Genomic DNA, 19,539 nt, shown 5'->3' on the forward strand with positions numbered 1-19,539 from the left:
TGAAACTGCTACTTTAATGGTTTCTTTTATTTCTGAAAAAGATCTTACAAAAATAATGAAACGGTATTTTAAGAATATACAAAACCAGTTTCGTGGGTTACAAATACGGGTATTTCCTGATTATGCACCTGTTACACAAAACAGGAGACGAGAATTCCTTGTAATGAGATCTCAAGTAATAGCAATGGGTTTTTCTTATGTTTTAAAATACCCATGTAAGTGTATCGTAAAATCCGCTAAGGATATATTTTCTTTCCAGTATCCTGAACAGTTGAAATCCTTTCTCAATGCAAGGAGGGTAATAGTTCCCTCCATAGTTCAGCCTTAGACTTGGAACAAAAAATGTGTGTACCTTTGGCTACGTTAAGCTCAATACATGCAAACTATCAGGTTGATACAGTAAAGTGTGCTCCGTCGGAGCGCACTGTCAGCCTGCTCTGGACGCGTGTTTTCCCTTACCCCTTATTCAGTAAGGGGAGGAAAACACGCGGCCCACCCGCGGCACCTAATAGCGCCCTCAACATGCAAATGCATGTTGATGACCCTATTAGGTATACGCGCGGGATCCAGTAAGGTCGGCGCCGACCTTACTGGATCCAGTAAGGTCGGGATCCAGTAAGGTCGGCGCCGGCGCCAGGAAACTGCACAGAAAAGCAGTAAAAACTGCTTTTCTGTGCACCCTCCAACTTAATATCATAGCGATATTAAGTCGGAGGTCCCCAAAAGTAAAAAAAAAGTTAAAAAAAATAAATAAATAAATAAATTTGAATTCGGCCCGCGGCTGTCGGGCTGAAAACCGTACGCTCAATTTTGCCGGCGTCCGGTTTCCGAGCCCGTGGCTGTCAGCGGGCTCGAGAACCGACGCTGGCAAAATTGAGCGTCGGCTGTCAAACTCGCTGACAGCCGCCGCTCCTGACAAAAAGGAGGCGCTAGGGACGCGCTAGTGTCCCTAGCGCCTCCTTTTCCCCGTTTTTCCCGCGTCACCTCATTTAAATACTGAATCGCCCGCACCAGCGAAGGGCTGGTGCGCGCGCCGGGAGAGCGGGCGTTCGTCCGCTCTCCCGCGGTCTTACAGTATCGACCTGTATGTATAGTTATTTTTGAAACTTCCTTAAATTTCTGTTCCTGGCAGCACCCTATGTTTCTTCTTTATGGTGAAATGCAATATGTAATTTTTGAATGGGAAATGTTTCAGCTGTGTGTAAATGGATACAAGATGTAAACGTATTGTATTTCTTTTTTCTGTAAGTAAGTTAACACTTGCTTTGAATTATGAAAATTAGAAAAATAAAATTAAAAAAAAAAAAAAGAGGTCATAGTGAATATTATCTCCCATTGCTGCAAGTACCCATTCAGATTATAAACAAAGCCCATGGTCTCCCATGATTCTGCAGGCATAGGAAGAGCTGCAAAATCTGCCCCTTCCAGAGGAATGTGCAGTTCCCTATGGGAAACCAGGAAGCTGGATCCAGCTTTGTCTGCTGGTAAGGATGATGCCAAACCTCCTCCTGCTCCACTTACCTCCCCCTCCCCGTCCCCTCCCCGTGCAAGAATGCCTGCCTGCCTGCTTGGGTGAGGAGGAGGAGGAAGTGGATAATAGTATATCTGGCCACACTGATCCAGCCACATTGCCCTCCTCCTGCCAGCTGGCCTGACTGCTTCTTTCAACAGTAGGATGTTGTACAGCCCCATGGTTGAAAGCAGCAGCCTGTATCCTCCTTGCAGTGACCAGTACGGGGGGGGGGGGGGGGGTGTTATTGGGCTAGATGAACAGGGAAGGGGAATAAAAGTTATTACAGAAGTTAGAGGGGGAGAAGAAAGGAATGAGTTACAAGAGAGGCTGGGGAAAAGAGGAAGTTATTACAGACAGGCCTATCCAGTACCGTGCGGTAGGAAGAGCTGCGTTAGTGCCTACGGCACCCGCGGTTACCGCCCGCACAGTGCAGCTCACCTACCGCTCGATCCTGAACCCTAATTATATGTAAATGTAAACCGCGTCCGAAAAGCCTTAGGCCCGCGCAACCCAGGATACTGGATAGAGCGCCTATACAGTATCCTGGGTGCGCGGGCCTAAGGCTTCACGCCACGCTGGTATCTGTCATTTCAAATGTCATTTGAAATGACAGATACCAGGAAGTTGCTTCGCCGATATCAGTGTCTGTTCTCCCCTCCTCCCGGAGCAGGGCGCGAAAAGCAGCCTTGCTCCAGGAGGAGGGTAGAATAGACACTGACATCGGCGAAGAAAAATAAAATAAAACGAAAAAAGCCCCGGCCGCGATCATGGGTGCCGGTCACCGTGGCAGCCCCAGTCCTCTCTCCTCCTCCCGAAGCCAAAAAAAAAAAAAGCTTTTTTTTTTTTTGGCTTCGGGAGGAGGAGAGAGGACTGGGGCTGCCACGGAGACCGCTTTCCCCCGTGCAAGTAAGTTGCTTCGCCGCTGTCAGTTCTCCCCTCCTCCCGGAGCAGGGCGCGAAAAGCAGCCTTGCTCCCGGGAGGAGGTGAGACTGACAGCGGCGAAGCAAAACAAAGAAATCGAAAAAAACCAAAAGCAAAAACAAGTCGCTTCGCCGTGAAGCGACTTGCTTTTGCATCCCCGATCGGATTTCTCCTGCCTAAACTTACCTTTTTTGCAGGCGTCCGGTCCATCTGAAGGTATCTTCCCCTCCCCCGGGTAAGATGGCTGCCAGCACGGGGGAAAGCGGCCCCTGTGCATTCAATTGGCTGCCGTGACGCCAAACGTCGTGACGTCACGTCTTGAGCAGCCAATTGAATGCACAGGGGCCGCTTTCCCCCGTGCTGGCAGCCATCTTACCCAGGGGGAGGGGAAGATACCTTCAGATGGACCGGACGCCTGCAAAAAAAGTAAGTTTAGGCAGGAGAAATCCGATCGGGGATGCAAAAGCAAGTCGCTTCACGGCGAAGCGACTTGCTTTTGGTTTTTTTCGATTTCTTTGTTTTGCTTCGCCGCTGTCAGTCTCACCTCCTCCCGGGAGCAAGGCTGCTTTTCGCGCCCTGCTCCGGGAGGAGGAGAGAACTCAGCGGCGAAGCAACTTACTTGCACGGGGGAAAGCGGTCTCCGTGGCAGCCCCAGTCCTCTCCCCTCCTCCCGAAGCCAAAAAAAAAAAAAGCTTTTTTTTTTTTTGGCTTCGGGAGGAGGGGAGAGGACTGGGGCTGCCACGGAGACCAGCACCCATGATCGCGGCCGGGGCAGGTGAGCGGGGGCTGGGGGAAAGCTTGCCACCTACCCTTACCCCTGCCTCTACCGCAGGGGTCAGGGTAGGCGGTAAGTTTGCAGGTTAAACGCGCGACAAAACGGCAGGGAAAGGTAGCGATAGTCCGGGCGCGGTTAGGGGATGCTAGGAAATAGCTAATTGGCTCGTTTGCATGCAATATCGAGCTAATTCGCTCGTTTGCATGCAATATACATGCCGCGGGCGGAAGGGGTTGCCCGGGGAATTTAGGACGCGGTAGGAGTAGGTTAAAGGGGATTCGGGATCGCAGGAAGGGCTAACGCGGCCCGAACGTGAGTTAAAAGCGGCTTAGGAGCAGGGTAAACGCGGCCGCACTAACGGATCGATACTGTAAAACCGCGGGAGAACGGACGAATGCCCGCTCTCACACTGCGCACGCACCGGCCCTTCGCCGGTGCGAGCAATCCAGTATGCAAATGAGGTGACGCGGTGCAAACGAGGAAAAGGAGGCGCTAGGGACACTAGCGCGTCCCTAGCGCCTCTTTTTGGCCTGGAGCGGTGGCTGTCAGCGGGTTTGACAGCCGACGCTCAATTTTGCTGGCGTCGGTTCTCGAGCCTGCTGACAGCCACGGACTCGGAAACCGGACGCCGGCAAAATTGAGCGTCCGGTTTTCGGCCCGACAGCCACCGGCCGAATTCAAATTTTTATTTTTTTATTTTTTTTACTTTTCGGGACCTCCGACTTAATATCGCTATGATATTAAGTCGGAGGGTGCACAGAAAAGCAGTTTTTACTGCTTTTCTGTGCACTTTCCTGGCGCCGGAAGAAATTAGTGCCGACCTTTGGGTCGGCGCTAATTTCTGAAAGTAAAATGTGCGGCTTGGCTGCACATTTTACTTACTGTCAGGTCGATACAGTACAGTGCGCTCCGACGGAGCGCACTGTTAGCTAGCTCTGGACGCGTGTTTTCCCTTACCCCTTATTCAGTAAGGGGAGGAAACCACGCGGCACCTAATAGCGCCCTCAACATGCAAATGCATGTTGATGGCCCTATTAGGTATGCGCGCGGGATACAGTAAGTAAAATGTGCAGCCAAGCTGCACATATTTCTTCCGGTGCCAGGAAAGTGCACAGAAAAGCAGTAAAAACTGCTTTTCTGTGCACCCTCTGACTTAATATCATAGCGATATTAAGTCGGAGGTCCCGAAAAGTAAAAAAAAGTAAAAAATAAAAATTTTAATTCGGCCCGCGGCTGTCGGGCCGAAAACCGGACGCTCAATTTTGCCGGTTTCCGAGCCCGTGGCTGTCAGCGGGCTCGAGAACCGACACCGGCAAAATTGAGCATCGGCTGTCAAACCCGCTGACAGCCGCCGCTCCTGTCAAAAAGGAGGCGCTAGGGACGCGCTAGTGTCCCTAGCGCCTCCTTTTCCTCGTTTGCACCGCGTCACCTCATTTGCATACTGGATCGCTCGTACCGGCGAAGGGCCGGTGCGTGCGCCGGGAGAGCGGGCGTTCGTCTGCTCTCCCGCGGTTTTACAGTATCGATCCGTGTATCCCGCGCGCATACCTAATAGCGCCCTCAACATGCATTTGCATGTTGAGGGCGCTATTAGGTGCCGCGGGTGGGCCGCGTGGTTTCCTCCCCTTACTGAATAAGGGGTAAGCGAAAACACGCGTCCAGAGCTGGCTAACAGTGCGCTCCGTCGGAGCGCACTGTACTGTATCGACCCGTTTATAGGATAGGCCTGAGAGTTTGGAAGGCATGGGGGTTATTAGAGGATGGAGGTGAGGATAATGAAAATAGATGCAGGTGATTGTTTAAAATAGGGAGAGGCTGCGGGATAAGGGAAAAAGGGGATGGGGTATGTGAAAGAAGCTTGGGAAAGGTATATGGGGGGTGTATATATGAGCAGGGATGAGGACAATAAAAGAACTAAAGGAGAGAAAGTAAGGGCTGGGGACTGTGATAGGGGTGGCACAGCTGGGGCCAGGAAAGGGACTTCACTCTCCTCTCTCTAGATCCATTACCTGTCCCCCTCCCCCGCCCCCTGAAATAAATCTCAGGTCTTCCCTTCCATCCCCAATCTATCCTCCTCCTTTCTCCAACATCATCCATATCTTCCCTTCTCCACCCAGAACCCCTTTCCTCTTCCTCTTCTCTCCTTTTCTTCCACTCCCATCCCCAATCTTTTTCTCCCCTCATTCCTCCCTGCTTCCCCCATACTCTCCTCACTTTGTACTTCCATTCCTTACAATCTACTCCTCCTCAGATCCCCTCATTCCCCATTTAAAGATCCCTTCTTTCTGCCTCAGCCCCAAGCAGTAAGAACCCTTTTCCTCTAATAAAGAATCAAATTAACTTGACACAGAAATGACCATTTTATAAAGTTTAAAGAATACATTTTAATATGCAAAAATGCAAAATTTGCCATGCAATTGCGGCAGAGTTTTGAAAAATCTACCACAGAATTTGCTAACTCTTGCCAAAGAATCTTGAAAAATCTGACACAGGAAAATGGGGGCACTTATAAGTTTTCAGAAGTAGGTACTCCTATCTGTATGTAATTGGTGATAACATGCTGGTTTAGTATACTATACAAATACATCTTTAAAATGGAAATTTTATTTCCTACATAAAACCACATCTTGTTGACTGTATTCACATCAGCAATGACGCACTGGATTTTCCATAGGAAATATTTTTAAATGTCTTCCAAAAGAAGGCCTCCATAAAGTATCAAACTTGTAAAGACAGTCCCTATTTTGTTCATTGCAGAGCAGCTCTCTAGAGAACAGGTCTACTTTCCCGGGAGCAGGATTCATTCGCCTTTCAGAATTGCCTTCAAATGCCACAAGACTCCCATAATATGCCATAACGATATGGCTTCTCAAGGCCAAACTTCCCGGGGCGGAGGGGTTTTCACCGAACAACTCTTGTGCCCAGCTTTCACCGATAACATGAAGCCACTTGACATCTGGTCCTCGTAAGACGCACAGCCTGCCTACTATAGCTCCAGATCGGGTTTGTTTCTTAAATCGTTGTTGGCCTTGCGCCCTTCCTAGCAAAAATCCCGAAAAGCACCCATTTACCAATTCTACCAGCGCAGTGGGATTTTATCATTGGAGGGTTCCCCCCCCCCCCCCAAAGAGGGTAGGGGGGTGTCTTTGGGTAAGGAGAAGGCAGGTTAATATTGCCGGAGCAGGCACAGATGCCAGCAGGCAAATGCCGGTGCTGGGCGGACAGAAAATGCAACAGTAACACACAAACATTCCTTCATTAACCAGTGAAAAATCTCACTTGGCGGTGAGAGTGGCGAAGCCCTAGGAGCCGACCCCGAGCGCGACCCGTCTGCTCCCTTTCCCGCCATCATTCATCTTTCCTGCCGCGGCTGAAACGCGAAAGTTCTGCTCCCGCCACGACTTTTACCCCCACGGAAGGAGGGCGGCAAAGCCGCTTTCTTCTACCCCCCTCGCCCGTTACCTCCTCGCAGGCCGGCTCCCGGGAGGTAGAGGGCAGTTCCTCGTCGGACGCTGTGTCCATGCCTCCCCAGGTTTCGCTGGTCGGATCCATGGCGACTCCGCAGGCCCAGTCCGCCTCCGCCTTCCCTGCGAGCAGGCCGCAAATTCGCCGCCGCCGTCCCTCCCACTACCCCACTCAGAAACAGGGGGAGCGCGCAAGTCGCAGTCGCCGCGCACACTCTCCTCTCTCCCTCCCCTCCTCAGACGCCTCTGTGGCGGGCTACTATGGCTTGGCGCGAGCTCGTTTGCATTCCTCTCTCGTGCTCGGAGGCTTCTCCCGGCGCGCGCACTTTCCTCTTCCCCCTTCAGACGAGGGCTGCTATGGCCGGGCGCACACTCTCCTCTCTCTCCCTTCAGACGCGTCTGTCGCGGGCTGCTGTGCACGGGCGCGCACTCTCCTCTCTCCCCCTTCAGGCGCTTCTGCCGGGCGCGCACTCTCATCTCTCCCCCTTCCGACGCTTCTGCTGGGCGCGCACTCTCCTCTCTCTCCCTTCAGATGCTTCTGTCGCAGGCTGCTGTGGCCGGACGCGCACTCTCCTCTCTCCACCTTCAGACACATCTGTCGCGGGCTGCTGTGGACGGACGCGCACTCCCCCTTCAGTCGCGGGTAGGGCACCCACTCTCCTCTCTCCCCCTTCAGACGCTGCTGTGGCCGGGCGCGCACGCTCGTACTTTTTTCTCCTGCTCGGTCGCTTTTCCCACGCGCTCTCACGTCTCTCTCTCCCGCCCGCAGGTTCTTGCATTTGGTGGGAGCGTGTAACTAGCGCAGGCGGGCAGGATGCTCCATGGTGTCAATGCAATACGGTGGGCTGAGCCGAGCGCAGCAGTTGGACACTGGTAGAATAGTTGCTAATCAATCCCGTAATGCAATAAGGGGATTAGCGCATATTCAACGTGCTTCCAACGCGGGGAGTGAATCTAATAGTGATCATCACATGCAAATGCACATGAATGAGGCTATTAGGCATTCATTCCCAATGTTATTGAGCGCATATTATCGAGTGCATATTATTGAGCGCATACTGCTGAGCGCATGTTATTAAGCGCATATTATTGAGCGCATATTGCATATTATTGAGTGCATATTGCTGAACGCATATTATTGAGCGCATATTATTGGCAGCATATTGCATAAGCGCCGGCGCCCTGCATTCACAAGACGCGATGGAACACTTAACCGCCCCAGCGTCTCCAGAGGCGGCACCTCCTGATTCCGGCGTAAAAGCTCTTGGCCTGTGCTCAGCATGCCATCTTAGAGCCACACAGAGCGAGGAGGCAGACTCCCTTTGTGCCCAATGTGAGGAGGCCGTGGGAGCCTCGGGCAGGACCAGTCTCAACCGAGGTATGCCGACAGTTCCCCAGGGGCCACCCCAGATCTAGCGGGCCGTCTCAAACAGCCAGGAATCCTGGGGGACCTGGTACCCCGACGGCTAGAGACCGCTTCCATTTCCTGGGTGGACTTATTTAAGGGGATCCACGCCTTTGTACAGATGCAGTCGGTTTCCCGTCCAGGCCCTGCTGCCCCGGCTGCCCCTGCCCCTGGACCCTCTCGTCCTTACCGCGGGCACCCACCTCCGGGTAGTCCGGCTCGTGCGGATCCTGATGTCTCGGAGGACGAGTCCGGACTCCCCGAGGAGGGGGAACTTCCCTCGGGGATAGAGTCATATCGAACTATGCGGCGGTTCTTTCCCAAGGAAGATCTCTCTGACCCGGTTTCTCAGTGCCTGACGGAGCTGGCTATTCCTGGCCCCAGCACCATGGGGGCATCCAATCAGAACCCCCTGCTGGAGGGTCTTCGTCCGACGGCACGCCATTTCCCCTTCCTGCAAGCGGCACAACAGCTGATCGATTTGGAGTGGAATGTGCCGGAGGCCTCATTCAAAGGGGGTCGGGCCCTGTCTGGCATGTACCCCCTGGACCCGGCAATCAAGGATATGCTGGCGTGCCCTAAGGTGGACGCCATAGTTAGCGCTGTGGTCAAGCGCACTACCATTCCAGTGGAGGGGGGGGGGCGGCCCTCAAGGAGGCTCATGACCGACGACTGGACGCCATCCTGAAACAAACCTTTGAGGTGGCAGCTATGTCTCTGCGGATCGCAACTTGCTGCACAGTGGTGACGCGTTCCTGTCTGTCACAGGCCAGGAACAATGCCCCGGCAGCGGACATGGAGTCAGCTCTCTCGTTCCTCACGGATGCCGCCTCCGACCTAGTCCGTACGACAGCTAAGGGGGTATCATCATCAGTAGCGGCCAGGAGGCAGCTCTGGATAAGGAACTGGTCAGCCGATGCTCCTTCTAAGACACGTCTCACCAGAATGCCGTTCAAGGGTTCTCTTCTGTTCGGCAGCGACCTAGATAAACTGGCCAGCACATGGGGCGCCTCTCCAGTACCTCGGCTGCCGGAAGACAGGTCCAAGAGGAACCAGCGCACCTTTCCGAGGCCCTCCAGAGGTAGAAGCTCCCAACGCTTCACTCCCTATAGGAGTCGCTACCAGGCACCTCGTCCTCAGGCCAGGAACCAGTCCTTTCGGACCAAGCAGCACAAGAGGGGAGCTGGCTCGGGTTCAGGTCCCGGCCGCACCTCACAATGAGAATCAGCCGATCCATCCGGGGGACGAAGCCATAGGGGGCAGGTTAACCCTCTTCTACCCCAGATGGGTTGAGATTACGTCGGACCAGTGGGTCCTCGCCATCATCCGAGAGGGGTATTATCTGGACTTCCATCACATCCCTCCGGACAGGCTTGTGGAATCTCCGGGTCCAATCCACAAGATGGCGGCATTGGAAGCTACCCTGGCGAGGCTCATGTCCTTGAAAGCCATAATCCCAGTACCTGCCTGGGAAATGGATTCTGGGCACTATTCCATTTATTTCATGGTACCCAAGAAAGAGGGCACTTTCCGACCCGATTTGGACCTCAAGTCAGTCAACCGATACTTAAAGGTCCCGAGGTTTCGCATGGAAACTCTGCGCTCAGTCAAGACCGCAGTACAGCCAGGGGAATTTCTCACGGCCTTAGACTTGTCGGAAGCCTACCTGCATATCCCGATCCATTGGGATCATCAGCGCTACCTACGCTTCAAGGTTCTGGGACGGCACTTCCAATTCCGGGCTTTGCCCTTCGGGTTAGCCACGGCGCCGCGGGCCTTCACCAAGGTGATCTTTGTGGTAGCAGCGGCGCTCAGAGGGGAAGGAATCCTTGTCCATCCCTACCTAGACGATTGGCTGATCAGGGCGAAATCACGAGAGGAGAGCCATCGGGCAACCAACAGAGTGATCTCCCTTCTGGAAAGCCTGGGATGGGTAGTCAACCTAAACAAGAGTTGCCTACAGCCTTCCCAATCACTGGAATACCTGGGAGTCCGGTTCGACACCCAGGCAGACACAGTCAGCCTCACCGGCAAGAGAAGGTTAAAACTCCAGACTCGTCTACGGTCCTTGATGGGAGCCAGCCGGCCCATAGCTTGGGATTATCTGCAGGTTCTCGGTCTCATGGCATCCACCCTGGAAGTGGTACCATGGGCACGGGCCCATATGAGACCACTGCAACGCTCCCTCCTCTCTCGATGGAGCCCACGCTTCCGGAATTACTCCGTGCATCTACCTCTACCCGCCAGAGTGCGGGCCCAGCTACGGTGGTGGTTGCAGTCTGACCACACGAGCAGGGGGACGAAGATTTCCTCCCCCACGTGGACCCTGCTCACCACAGATGCCAGCCTGAGCGGATGGGGAGCACACTGCGAAGAGCTCACCGCCCAAGGGCGGTGGAACAGGGAAGAGTCGGGGTGGAACATCAACCGCCTAGAGGCACGGGCAGTCCGGTTAGCTTGCCTGCGATTTGCTTGCAACTGCGGAACAGAGCAGAGTAATGTCCGACAACGCCAACAGGGCGGAACCAGAAGCCAACAGGTGTCCCTAGAGATAGCCCCGCTGATGGCTTGGGCAGAGGCGAATCTCCAGGACATCTCCGCCGTCCACATTGCCGGAAGGGACAACACCACGGCAGACTTCCTCAGCAGGGAAAGCCTAAATCCGGGAGAATGGCAGCTGTCCCCCACAGCCTTCCAGATGATTGTGGATCAGTGGGGGACTCCGGACATGGACCTACTAGCGGACAGGTCCAATGCTCAAGTACCCAGATACTTCAGCCGCAAGTGAGATCCGTTCGCTCACGGGATTGACGCCCTGGTTCAGCCGTGGCCTCTAGGGACCCTGCTATACACCTTTCCTCTGTGGCCCCTGCTGGGCGCTCTTATACACAAGATTCAGAGGCACAGAGGCCTAGTTCTCCTAGTGGCACCAGACTGGCCAAGAAGACCCTGGTACGTGGACATGAGAAGACTACTGACAGGGGAGCCCCTTCCCCTGCCTCCCCTCAGGGACCTGCTACGTCAAGGTCCCATCCTCCACGAGGATCTGGCTCAATTCTCTCTTACGGTCTGGCCATTGAGAGGGCTAGACTGAAGAAAAGAGGTTACTCTGAGCCGGTGATAGATACACTCCTCCGAGCCCGCAAGTTTTCCACATCCCTCACCTACATAAGGATCTGGAGAGTATTTGAAGACTGGTGCGACACTCATGGCACCAATCCACATGCGACCACAATCCCTATTGTTCTGGATTTCCTGCAGGATGGGCTTCAGAAGGGTCTCTCCCTAAGCTCCATCAAGGTTCAGGTGGCGGCGCTGTCTTGCTACGGTCCCAGGAGGGATGGTAAGACCATTGCCACACACCCAGATGTTTCTCGCTTCCTGAAAGGAATCAAGCACATTCGTCCGCCACTGAAGTGGCCAGTGCCCCTGTGGAACCTCAACATAGTTTTGGATTTCCTCGCGGGATCCACCTTCAGACCCCTCCGGGGCCTGTCTCTCCGTTCTCTAACTTTGAAGATGGTGTTCTTGCTGGCTGTGTGTTCAGCACGCCGCATCTCGGAGCTACAAGCACTGTCCTGCCGTGATCCCTTTCTCAGAATCACTCCTGAGGCGATCCATTTTCGCACGGTTCCCTCCTTCTTACCCAAAGTAGTCTCACAGTTTCACCTCAACCAAACCATATCCTTGCCTACCACAGAAGGTTTGCAGAAGTCGGAAGAAGGGCACTTGCTCCGCCATCTTGACATCGGCAGATTACTGTCCAGATACCTGGACATAACAGAAACAATACGTAAGACGGACCATCTGTTTGTCCTTTACAGCGGGAAGAAGCAAGGGGAGGCGGCCTCTCGGCCCACAATCGCTCACTGGATCAAAGAAGTTATCAGAGCGGCCTACGTAGAGTCCGGGAAGTCTCCGCCTCTGCAGGTCAAGGCTCATTCCACCAGAGCGCAGGCGGCCTCTTGGGCAGAATCTAGGATGCTGTCGCCCACGGAGATATGTAAGGCGGCAACGTGGTCCTCCCTCCATACCTTCTCCAGATTCTACCGTCTGGACGTCCAGGCCAGGGAGGACACAGCATTTGCGAGGGCAGTCCTACGCGGTCCTCAGGCAGCCTCCCACCCAGTCCCACCCAGTCCGGGAGTAGCTTTTGTACATCCCACTTGTTCTGAGTCCATCTGCTACACGCTAGTGTATGCAGATGGACTCACCATCCCGCCCGGCTGCCAGTATACATGGGTTTCACCAATTCAAGGTAAGGCATGTCATTTCTTACACGAGAGCATCCACTCTACCAGGTGTCGACGCCTTCCGGTTGGGAACGCTGGCGGTCTCCAGCTACTATCAATCGGTCAGGGGAATCCTGTTTCATTAATTACTTGATCGGTCAGTACACATATATCCATAACAGCTTTTGCAAGGAAGATTACTGAGTTGCTTCACTTCCTGTGGGGGTATATGTACCCGTGCTGACGTCAGATCCATCTCCAACTGCTAACATGAGCACACTATACCCACTTGTTCTGAGTTCATCTGCATACACTAAGGAAAAGGAGATTATCAGGTAAGTAATCTCTACATTGCCTACCCCAGTATGGAGGGAGATACGTCTGAACACAACATGGGAAGATGGGGGTAACATTTCCCTGCAGTGGGTGGCTCCTGATGGGTATTATTATATATGCGGTCGTCGAGTTTATGAGCGCCTCCCATACACCTGGTCTGGTACTTGTCTTCTGGGCACCGTTCGCCCCAGCTTCTTCCTGTTGCCTATTTCCGTAGGTGAGAAATTAGGCATTCCAGTATATGTGGAGCAAGGCCGTGCTAAGTGCAATCTAGCCGTTGGGGACGGCCGCTCTGTCAAAATTGGTGATTGGAAAGAGGACGAATGGCCCCTGCAGCGCATTGTACCGTATTACGGCCCAGCCACCTGGGCCGAAGATGGGTCCTATGGTTATCGTACTCCCATATACATGCTTAACAGAATTATACGCTTACAGGCTGTGTTAGAAATGATCACTAATGACCCTGCTCTAGCTTTGAACCTTTTAGCTAAACAGAACACCAGGATCCTCACCGCTGTATATCAGAATCGTTTGGCTCTGGATTACCTCCTCAGCCGGGAAGGAGGTGTTTGTGGTAAATTCAACCTCTCTAACTGTTAATAGATGACCAGAGTAAAGTCGTCCAGTACATCACTAATCGCATGGTAAAGATGGCCCATGTTCCGGTTCAGACCTGGAGGAGTGGCTGGGATTCAACGAAGAATCTGGGAGATTGGTTCACCCAAGTTGGGGGCCTAAAGACTATGGCCGCACTCCTTGCCGCCATTGTAGTTGTCTTATCCTACCCTGCTTGCTATCTCTCCTCCTGCAAGGGTTCCGTAACATGATGGCATCCATCGTGGATCGCCACACTATCGCTCAAATTATGTCCCTACGCATGTACTCTCCAGTCCCGCTTGTTGACACATTTATCGATGCAGATACAGATGATGAAGCAGACTAAATCTCTCTTTTCTTTCTCAGTAGGCTATGCAGGCCACCCCTCCGGCAGTTCAAGTCTGGCTACAAAGAGGGGGGGGGGATCTCCCTAGGAGCCCCTCATCTCAAACCGGTGAAGAAAACATCTGGCTGCCGAGGTTTAGGGCCTGTTCAAGTTCCTACATTAACTTTGTCTTCTTATCTCCTGACTCCTAGGTGCTAGTGATACTTCCCATCCTGGACTGGATGATAAAGTATCAAAGGGGGGATTGAAGGAGTAAATGAAGCTGCAAATCATCATGCCTTTTACAGAACTATCATTCCCGGCAGACCTCTGACTTCCTGTGAATGACATGTAGTGCCCACATGACATGAAGCAGGAACAAAGGAAAGAATCATAAAAGCTCCACGCTGGCAAAAGGGGAGGCACCCAGCCTCTCGATTGTAATGTGTGATGCTTGTTCACTAATGTGTAAGACACATGTGTAGAGATAAAGAATTGTGGAATGTATTTAAGGTGGCACCCTGCTGGGCGGGGGCACGCAGTTATACTGACCTGAGTCAGCTGCGTCTTGCTGGCAATAAATTCTCTCTTTTCAAAGACAAGTTGCCTGGTGCCTCAAGTCTCCGGTTACACCTTGGTCTGACCCGGTATGGCATGTTCTTATGTTCTTAAGAGGCCAAAAAATTACTACAACAAGGATCTAAATAAGTAAGAGAGACCTCAAAAGCTTAAAAGTTTGGAGCGATAGTTAAAAGTTGCTGGGTTGTTTTTTTTCTCTTCAAACTCTGTTAATAGTTGGGCATGAGCCCAGCCAGACCGGATTTATCAGTAAGTGTGGAGTAACGCTGGCCCAGCCAGAGTGGGCTACAGCACTAGGGGATTACAACTCACTGCCATCAAAGACAACAGAGAGTGAAACAGGCCAGGAAGCAGGCTTAACAAGATGGCATATCCATCACGGTTGGTCCTCCAGAGCCCCGATTAAGTGGCGAGTGAATAAGTCACAAAAGCTTTGACGGCAAAGGACATTAACAGAGGATGACTCTTGGACCACGTAAGAGGAGGAATGCATTTGGTTCACGACTTGGGCAGCGAGGTGCCCGAAAACCCGGACACTGGACCTCAACTCCCTTCTGCCTAAAGAGGAAGGAGAACTGTTTGTTGTTGAATGTTAAGAGAGGGAAGATTAGCTTTCGGGTTGGGGGGGGGAAATGGGGGATGTACATCACGGAACTGGGGTAAAAACTCGATGGATGGCTTTTAGGAGGAAGGTTTAATGGGGATGAGCCGTTTGGAAGGAGTGTTGGGGGGGAGATGGGCACCTCTCCCAAATGGGTTAATGATAATAACCATTGGTATGCAATCAGGGAAATTGGCATTGCATGAATAAGCTTGACTCATGGAACGTTCATGGACTGGGATCGCCGATTAAGAGAGAAAAGATCTTAAATAATTTCAAAAACCGAGTTGCGGACATAGCCTGTTTACAGGAGACTCATTTAAATGAACAAGAAAGTCTGAAGTTGAAACGTGATGTTGGGCATCCCGGCCATGTCCGCTCAGCGGCCGGCCCTGCTCACCTCACTATCCCATCCACCAGCTCCGGGCATTTCTCCTCTGCAGTGGCAGCCAATTCGCGGCATCCCCGGCTCCCCCGCTCGGAGTCTCCCATGCAGGCCTCAGAGCGGAGCTCCTGTCAGCTCCGCATCGTCAGCGTCCTTGGCTCCGCCCCTAGGCGCACGCACGGCCGACCTGCAGCCCTTTAAAGGGCCAACGGCAGGAAAACCCGCAGGGGCACCTCCCGATGACGTCACGTAGGCCGGATACTTAAGGCGAGGTCCTGCTTCCTGCTCCTCGCCTTGGCAATCGGGTCATACACTCCGGTGTAGTTTGTATGCCTGTTCCAGCATCTCCTGTTCCTTTGTCTCTCCATTCCTGGTAGTACCCTTCGGACTGATCTCACGGTACTGACCTTTGCTTGCTCCTGATCTTGTCTGGCTGCTGCCTGGAACCGACCTTTGCCTGTCCACTGACCACATCTGATCACCGCTTGGAACCGACCTCTGCTTGTCTATCAATCACATCTGACCGCTGCCTGGAACTTTACCTTTGCCTGACTTGACTACTCCCAGACTGACTACAGGTACTGACCCCTGCTTCGGCTGACCATTCTGGACTGATACTCTCGCCTTGATCCTCGCTATCCACTCGGACACTCTATTCTGGCCTCCTGCAACCTATGGACATTCTTGCTTGGACATTGACCACGCACCCTTGTTCATGGTGGGCACGCCCCTGCACTTCCTCTCTAGGAGACCCTGTGAGGCCCACCTAAGATCAGGTGGCCTGGGTACCCAAGGGCTCAACCTGCGGAAACCCCCGGGTTGTTATTGGCGAAGCTCCAGCTAGCCTCTGTCGCCTCCTGTGCTTCGCCTCCAGGTGGCAGGCACTCTCTGGGTCCAACCAGAGGACCATACTAATCCTGCACCAGGCCAAGGGTCCACCTCAAGCGCAAAACGCGACTGAGTTGGGAAATGTATCTTCGCCCCAGCGAGTGGGCGCAAAGCTGGTGTCGCAATTCTCATACATAAAGCAGCAGACTTTAGTATAAAGAACACTGTAGCAGATTCGGAGGGAAGGTTTGTCTTAGTGACAGGCTGTTGGAAAGGGCAAGAAGTAACGGTGTGTAATGTCTATGCTCCAAACACTCACAAGATTTTTTTTGTAAAACTAATTAACACTCTAATAGTGCACATGGTGGGCTCTCTACTCCTGGTCAGCGACTTAAATTGTCTGCACGACCCGGCCATGGATAAATCCCCAGCAGGCACAACACAATACAACAGAAAGATTACAGGAGTGGAATTTCTCTGCAGAAGCCTAGATTTACTAGACGTATGGAGAGTCCTACACCCGGAAGAGAGGGAGTTCACCTTCTTTTCCAACCTGCATGGGTCAATTTCAAGAATAGATTACATACTCATCTCTAAGAAGCTTTTCCCTCTAGTTAACAGGGCAGATATGGAGCTCCTGGTAATATCAGACCACTCCCCAGTGTCAATAAGGTTCCACCTAGGGGAAAAACGGGCAGGAGACAGAATCTGGAGATTTCCCAATGGCCTAGTCACTAATAAAAAATTTCAGAATTTTTTCAAGGAAAAATGGTTGGAATATAAATCCCATAATGAGCAACATATGGTCTCCCCCCACCTGTTCTGGGAAGCAGGAAAGGCAGTACTCAGAGGGGACCTTATAGCCTCAGCACCAAGGCAAAAAGAACGGATAGAGAAATCCTTTTACTAGAAGATCATTTGAAACAAACAAAGGTGAAGTGGGTAAATACGCCATCGGAGGTAAAGAAAAACGCTTACTACAGTACCCTGGGAAGCTTAAATACAACCCTGCATGCTCGGGCATTGCACAACACAATTTTTTTTAATTCGGAAATAAAATCGGAAAGCCGTTAGCAAACCTGGTTCAAACCACTAGATAACATTCCCTTGTCCAAGTGCCTGTAACTAAAAATTCACCTGAGCTAAAAAAAATTCTAACTTATCCCTATCAATTAAAAAGCAGAATGAAAATACAAACAAAAAACAAACTTTGAAATGTTTTTATGCTAATGCCAGAAGTCTAAAAAGTAAGATGGGAGAATTAGAATGTATAGCAGTGAATGATGACATAGACTTAATTGGCATCTCAGAGACATGGTGGAAGGAGGATAACCAATGGGACAGTGCTATACCGGGGTACAAATTATATCGCAATGACAGAGATGAGTACCTGGGAGGCGGTGTGGCGCTTTATGTCCAGGATGGCATAGAGTCCAACAGGATAAACATCCTGCATGAGACAAAATGCATAATTGAATCTTTATGGGTAGAAATCTCTTGTGTGTCGGGGAAGAATATACTGATAGGAGTATACTACTGTCCACCTGGTCAAGATGGTGAGATGGACAGTGAAATGCTAAGAGAAATTAGGGAAGCTAACCAAATTGGTAGTGCAGTAATAATGGGAGACTTCAATTACCCCAATATAGACGGGGTAAATGTATTATTGGGACATGCTAGAGAAATAAAGTTCCTGGATGAAATAAATGACAGCTTTATGGAGCAATTGGTTCAGGAACCGACAAGAGAGGGAGCAATTTTAGATCTAATTCTCAGTGGAGCACAGGATTTGGTGAGAGAGGTAATGGTGGTGGGGCCGCTTAACAATAGTGATCATAATATGATCAAATTTGAATTAATGACTGGAAGGGGGACAGTAAGCAAATCCACGGCTCTCATGCTAAACTTTCAAAAGGGAAACTTTGATAAAATGAGAAAAATAGTTAGAAAAAAACTGAAAGGAGCAGCTACAAAGGTAAAAAGTGTGCAAGAGGCATGGTCATTGTTAAAAAAATACCACCCTAGAAGCACAGTCCAGATGTATTCCACACATTAAGAAAGGTGGAAAGAAGGCAAAACAATCACCGGCATGGTTAAAAGGGGAGGTGAAAGAAGCTATTTTAGCCAAAAGATTTTCATTCAAAAATTGGAAGAAGGATCCAACAGAAGAAAATAGGATAATGCATAAGCGTTGGCAAGTTAAATGTAAGACATTGATAAGACAGGCTAAGAGAGAATTTGAAAAGAAGTTGGCCGTAGAGGCAAAATCTCACAGTAAAAACTTTTTAAAATATATCCGAAGCAGAAAGCCTGTGAGGGAGTCAGTTGGACAGTTAGATGATCAAGGGGTTAAAGGGGCAATTAGAGAAGATAAGGCCATCGCGGAATGATTAAATTATTTTTTTGCTTCAGTGTTTACTGAAGAGGATGTTGGGGAGTTACCCATATCGGAGAAGGTTTTCATGGGTGATAATTCAGATGGACTGAACCAAATCACGGTGAACCTAGAAGATGTGGTAGGCCTGATTGACAAACTTAAGAACATAAGAACATGCCATACTGGGTCAGACCAAGGGTCCATCAAGCCCAGCATCCTGTTTCCAACAGTGGCCAATCCAGGCTATAAGAACCTGGCAAGTACCCAAAAACTAAGGGGTAGATTTTCAGTCTCGGCGCGTGTGTACTTTTGTTGGCGCTCCAGGCGCAAACAAAAGTACGCGGGATTTTAGTAGATACGCGCGGAGCCGCGCGTATCCGCTAAAATCCCTGGATCGGCGCGCGCAAGGCTATCGATTTTGTATAGCAGGCGCGCGCCGAGCCGTGCAGCCTACCCCGTTCCCTCCAAGGCCGCTCCGAAATCGGAGCGGCCTCGGAGGGAACTTTCTTTTGCCCTCCCCTCACCTTCCCCTCACCTTCCCCGCCCGGCCCTGTCTAACCCCCCCCTTACCTTTGTCGGGGGATTTACGCCTCCCGGAGGGAGACTTAAATCCCCGCGGGCCAGCAGGCCACTGCGCGCCGGGACGCGACCTGGGGGCGGATACGGAGGGCGCGGCCACGCCCCCGGTCCGTAACCACGCCTCTGGACCCGCCCCCAAAACGCTCCCGACACGCCCCAAAACGCCGCGACGACCGGACACGCCCCCGACACGCCCCCTCCGAAAACCCCGGGACTTACGCGAGTCCCGGGGTCTGCGCGCGCCGGTAGGCCTCTTTGAATGTAGGCATACCGGCGCGCAGGGCCCTGCTCGCCAAAATCCGCCCGGATTTAGGCGGATTTAGGCGAGCAGGGCTCTGAAAATCCGCCCGTAAGTCTATTCCATGTTACCATTGCTAATGGCAGTGGCTATTCTCTAACGGGCGGATTTTCAGAGCCCTGCTCGCCTAAATCCGGGCGGATTTCGGCGAGCAGGGCGCTGCGCGCCGGTATGCCTACATTCAAAGAGGCCTACCGGCGCGCGCAGACCCCGGGACTCGCGTAAGTCCCGGGGTTTTCGGAGGGGGCGTGTCGGGGGCGGGCCCGGCCATCGCGGCGTTTGGGGGCGTGTCGGGAGCGTTTTGGGGCGGGTCCGGGGGCGTGG

General features: G+C 52.1%; 1 protein-coding gene and 1 long non-coding RNA gene across 3 annotated transcripts in view; one reads left to right on the forward strand and one right to left on the reverse strand.

The window, feature by feature from the left end:
- The window catches only part of SMARCA1 (SWI/SNF related, matrix associated, actin dependent regulator of chromatin, subfamily a, member 1), an 856,940-nt gene extending 854,248 nt beyond the window's left edge, over positions 1-2,692 (reverse strand). For both annotated transcript variants that reach the window (XM_029607880.1, XM_029607879.1), the window contains exon 1: positions 2,621-2,692. In XM_029607880.1, the coding sequence (XP_029463740.1) occupies positions 2,621-2,644 (24 nt within the window). In that variant the 5' untranslated portion in view covers positions 2,645-2,692. The remainder of the gene's footprint in view (positions 1-2,620) is intronic.
- A 108-nt stretch (positions 2,693-2,800) lies between these two features.
- Positions 2,801-19,539, forward strand: part of LOC115094629 — a 44,756-nt gene continuing 28,017 nt past the window's right edge. Inside the window, exon 1 of the long non-coding RNA XR_003857600.1 lies at positions 2,801-2,860. This is a non-coding gene — a long non-coding RNA (uncharacterized LOC115094629). The remainder of the gene's footprint in view (positions 2,861-19,539) is intronic.

This window comes from Rhinatrema bivittatum, chromosome 6 (assembly GCF_901001135.1).
Source record: "Rhinatrema bivittatum chromosome 6, aRhiBiv1.1, whole genome shotgun sequence".
Classification (NCBI taxonomy): domain Eukaryota; kingdom Metazoa; phylum Chordata; class Amphibia; order Gymnophiona; family Rhinatrematidae; genus Rhinatrema; species Rhinatrema bivittatum.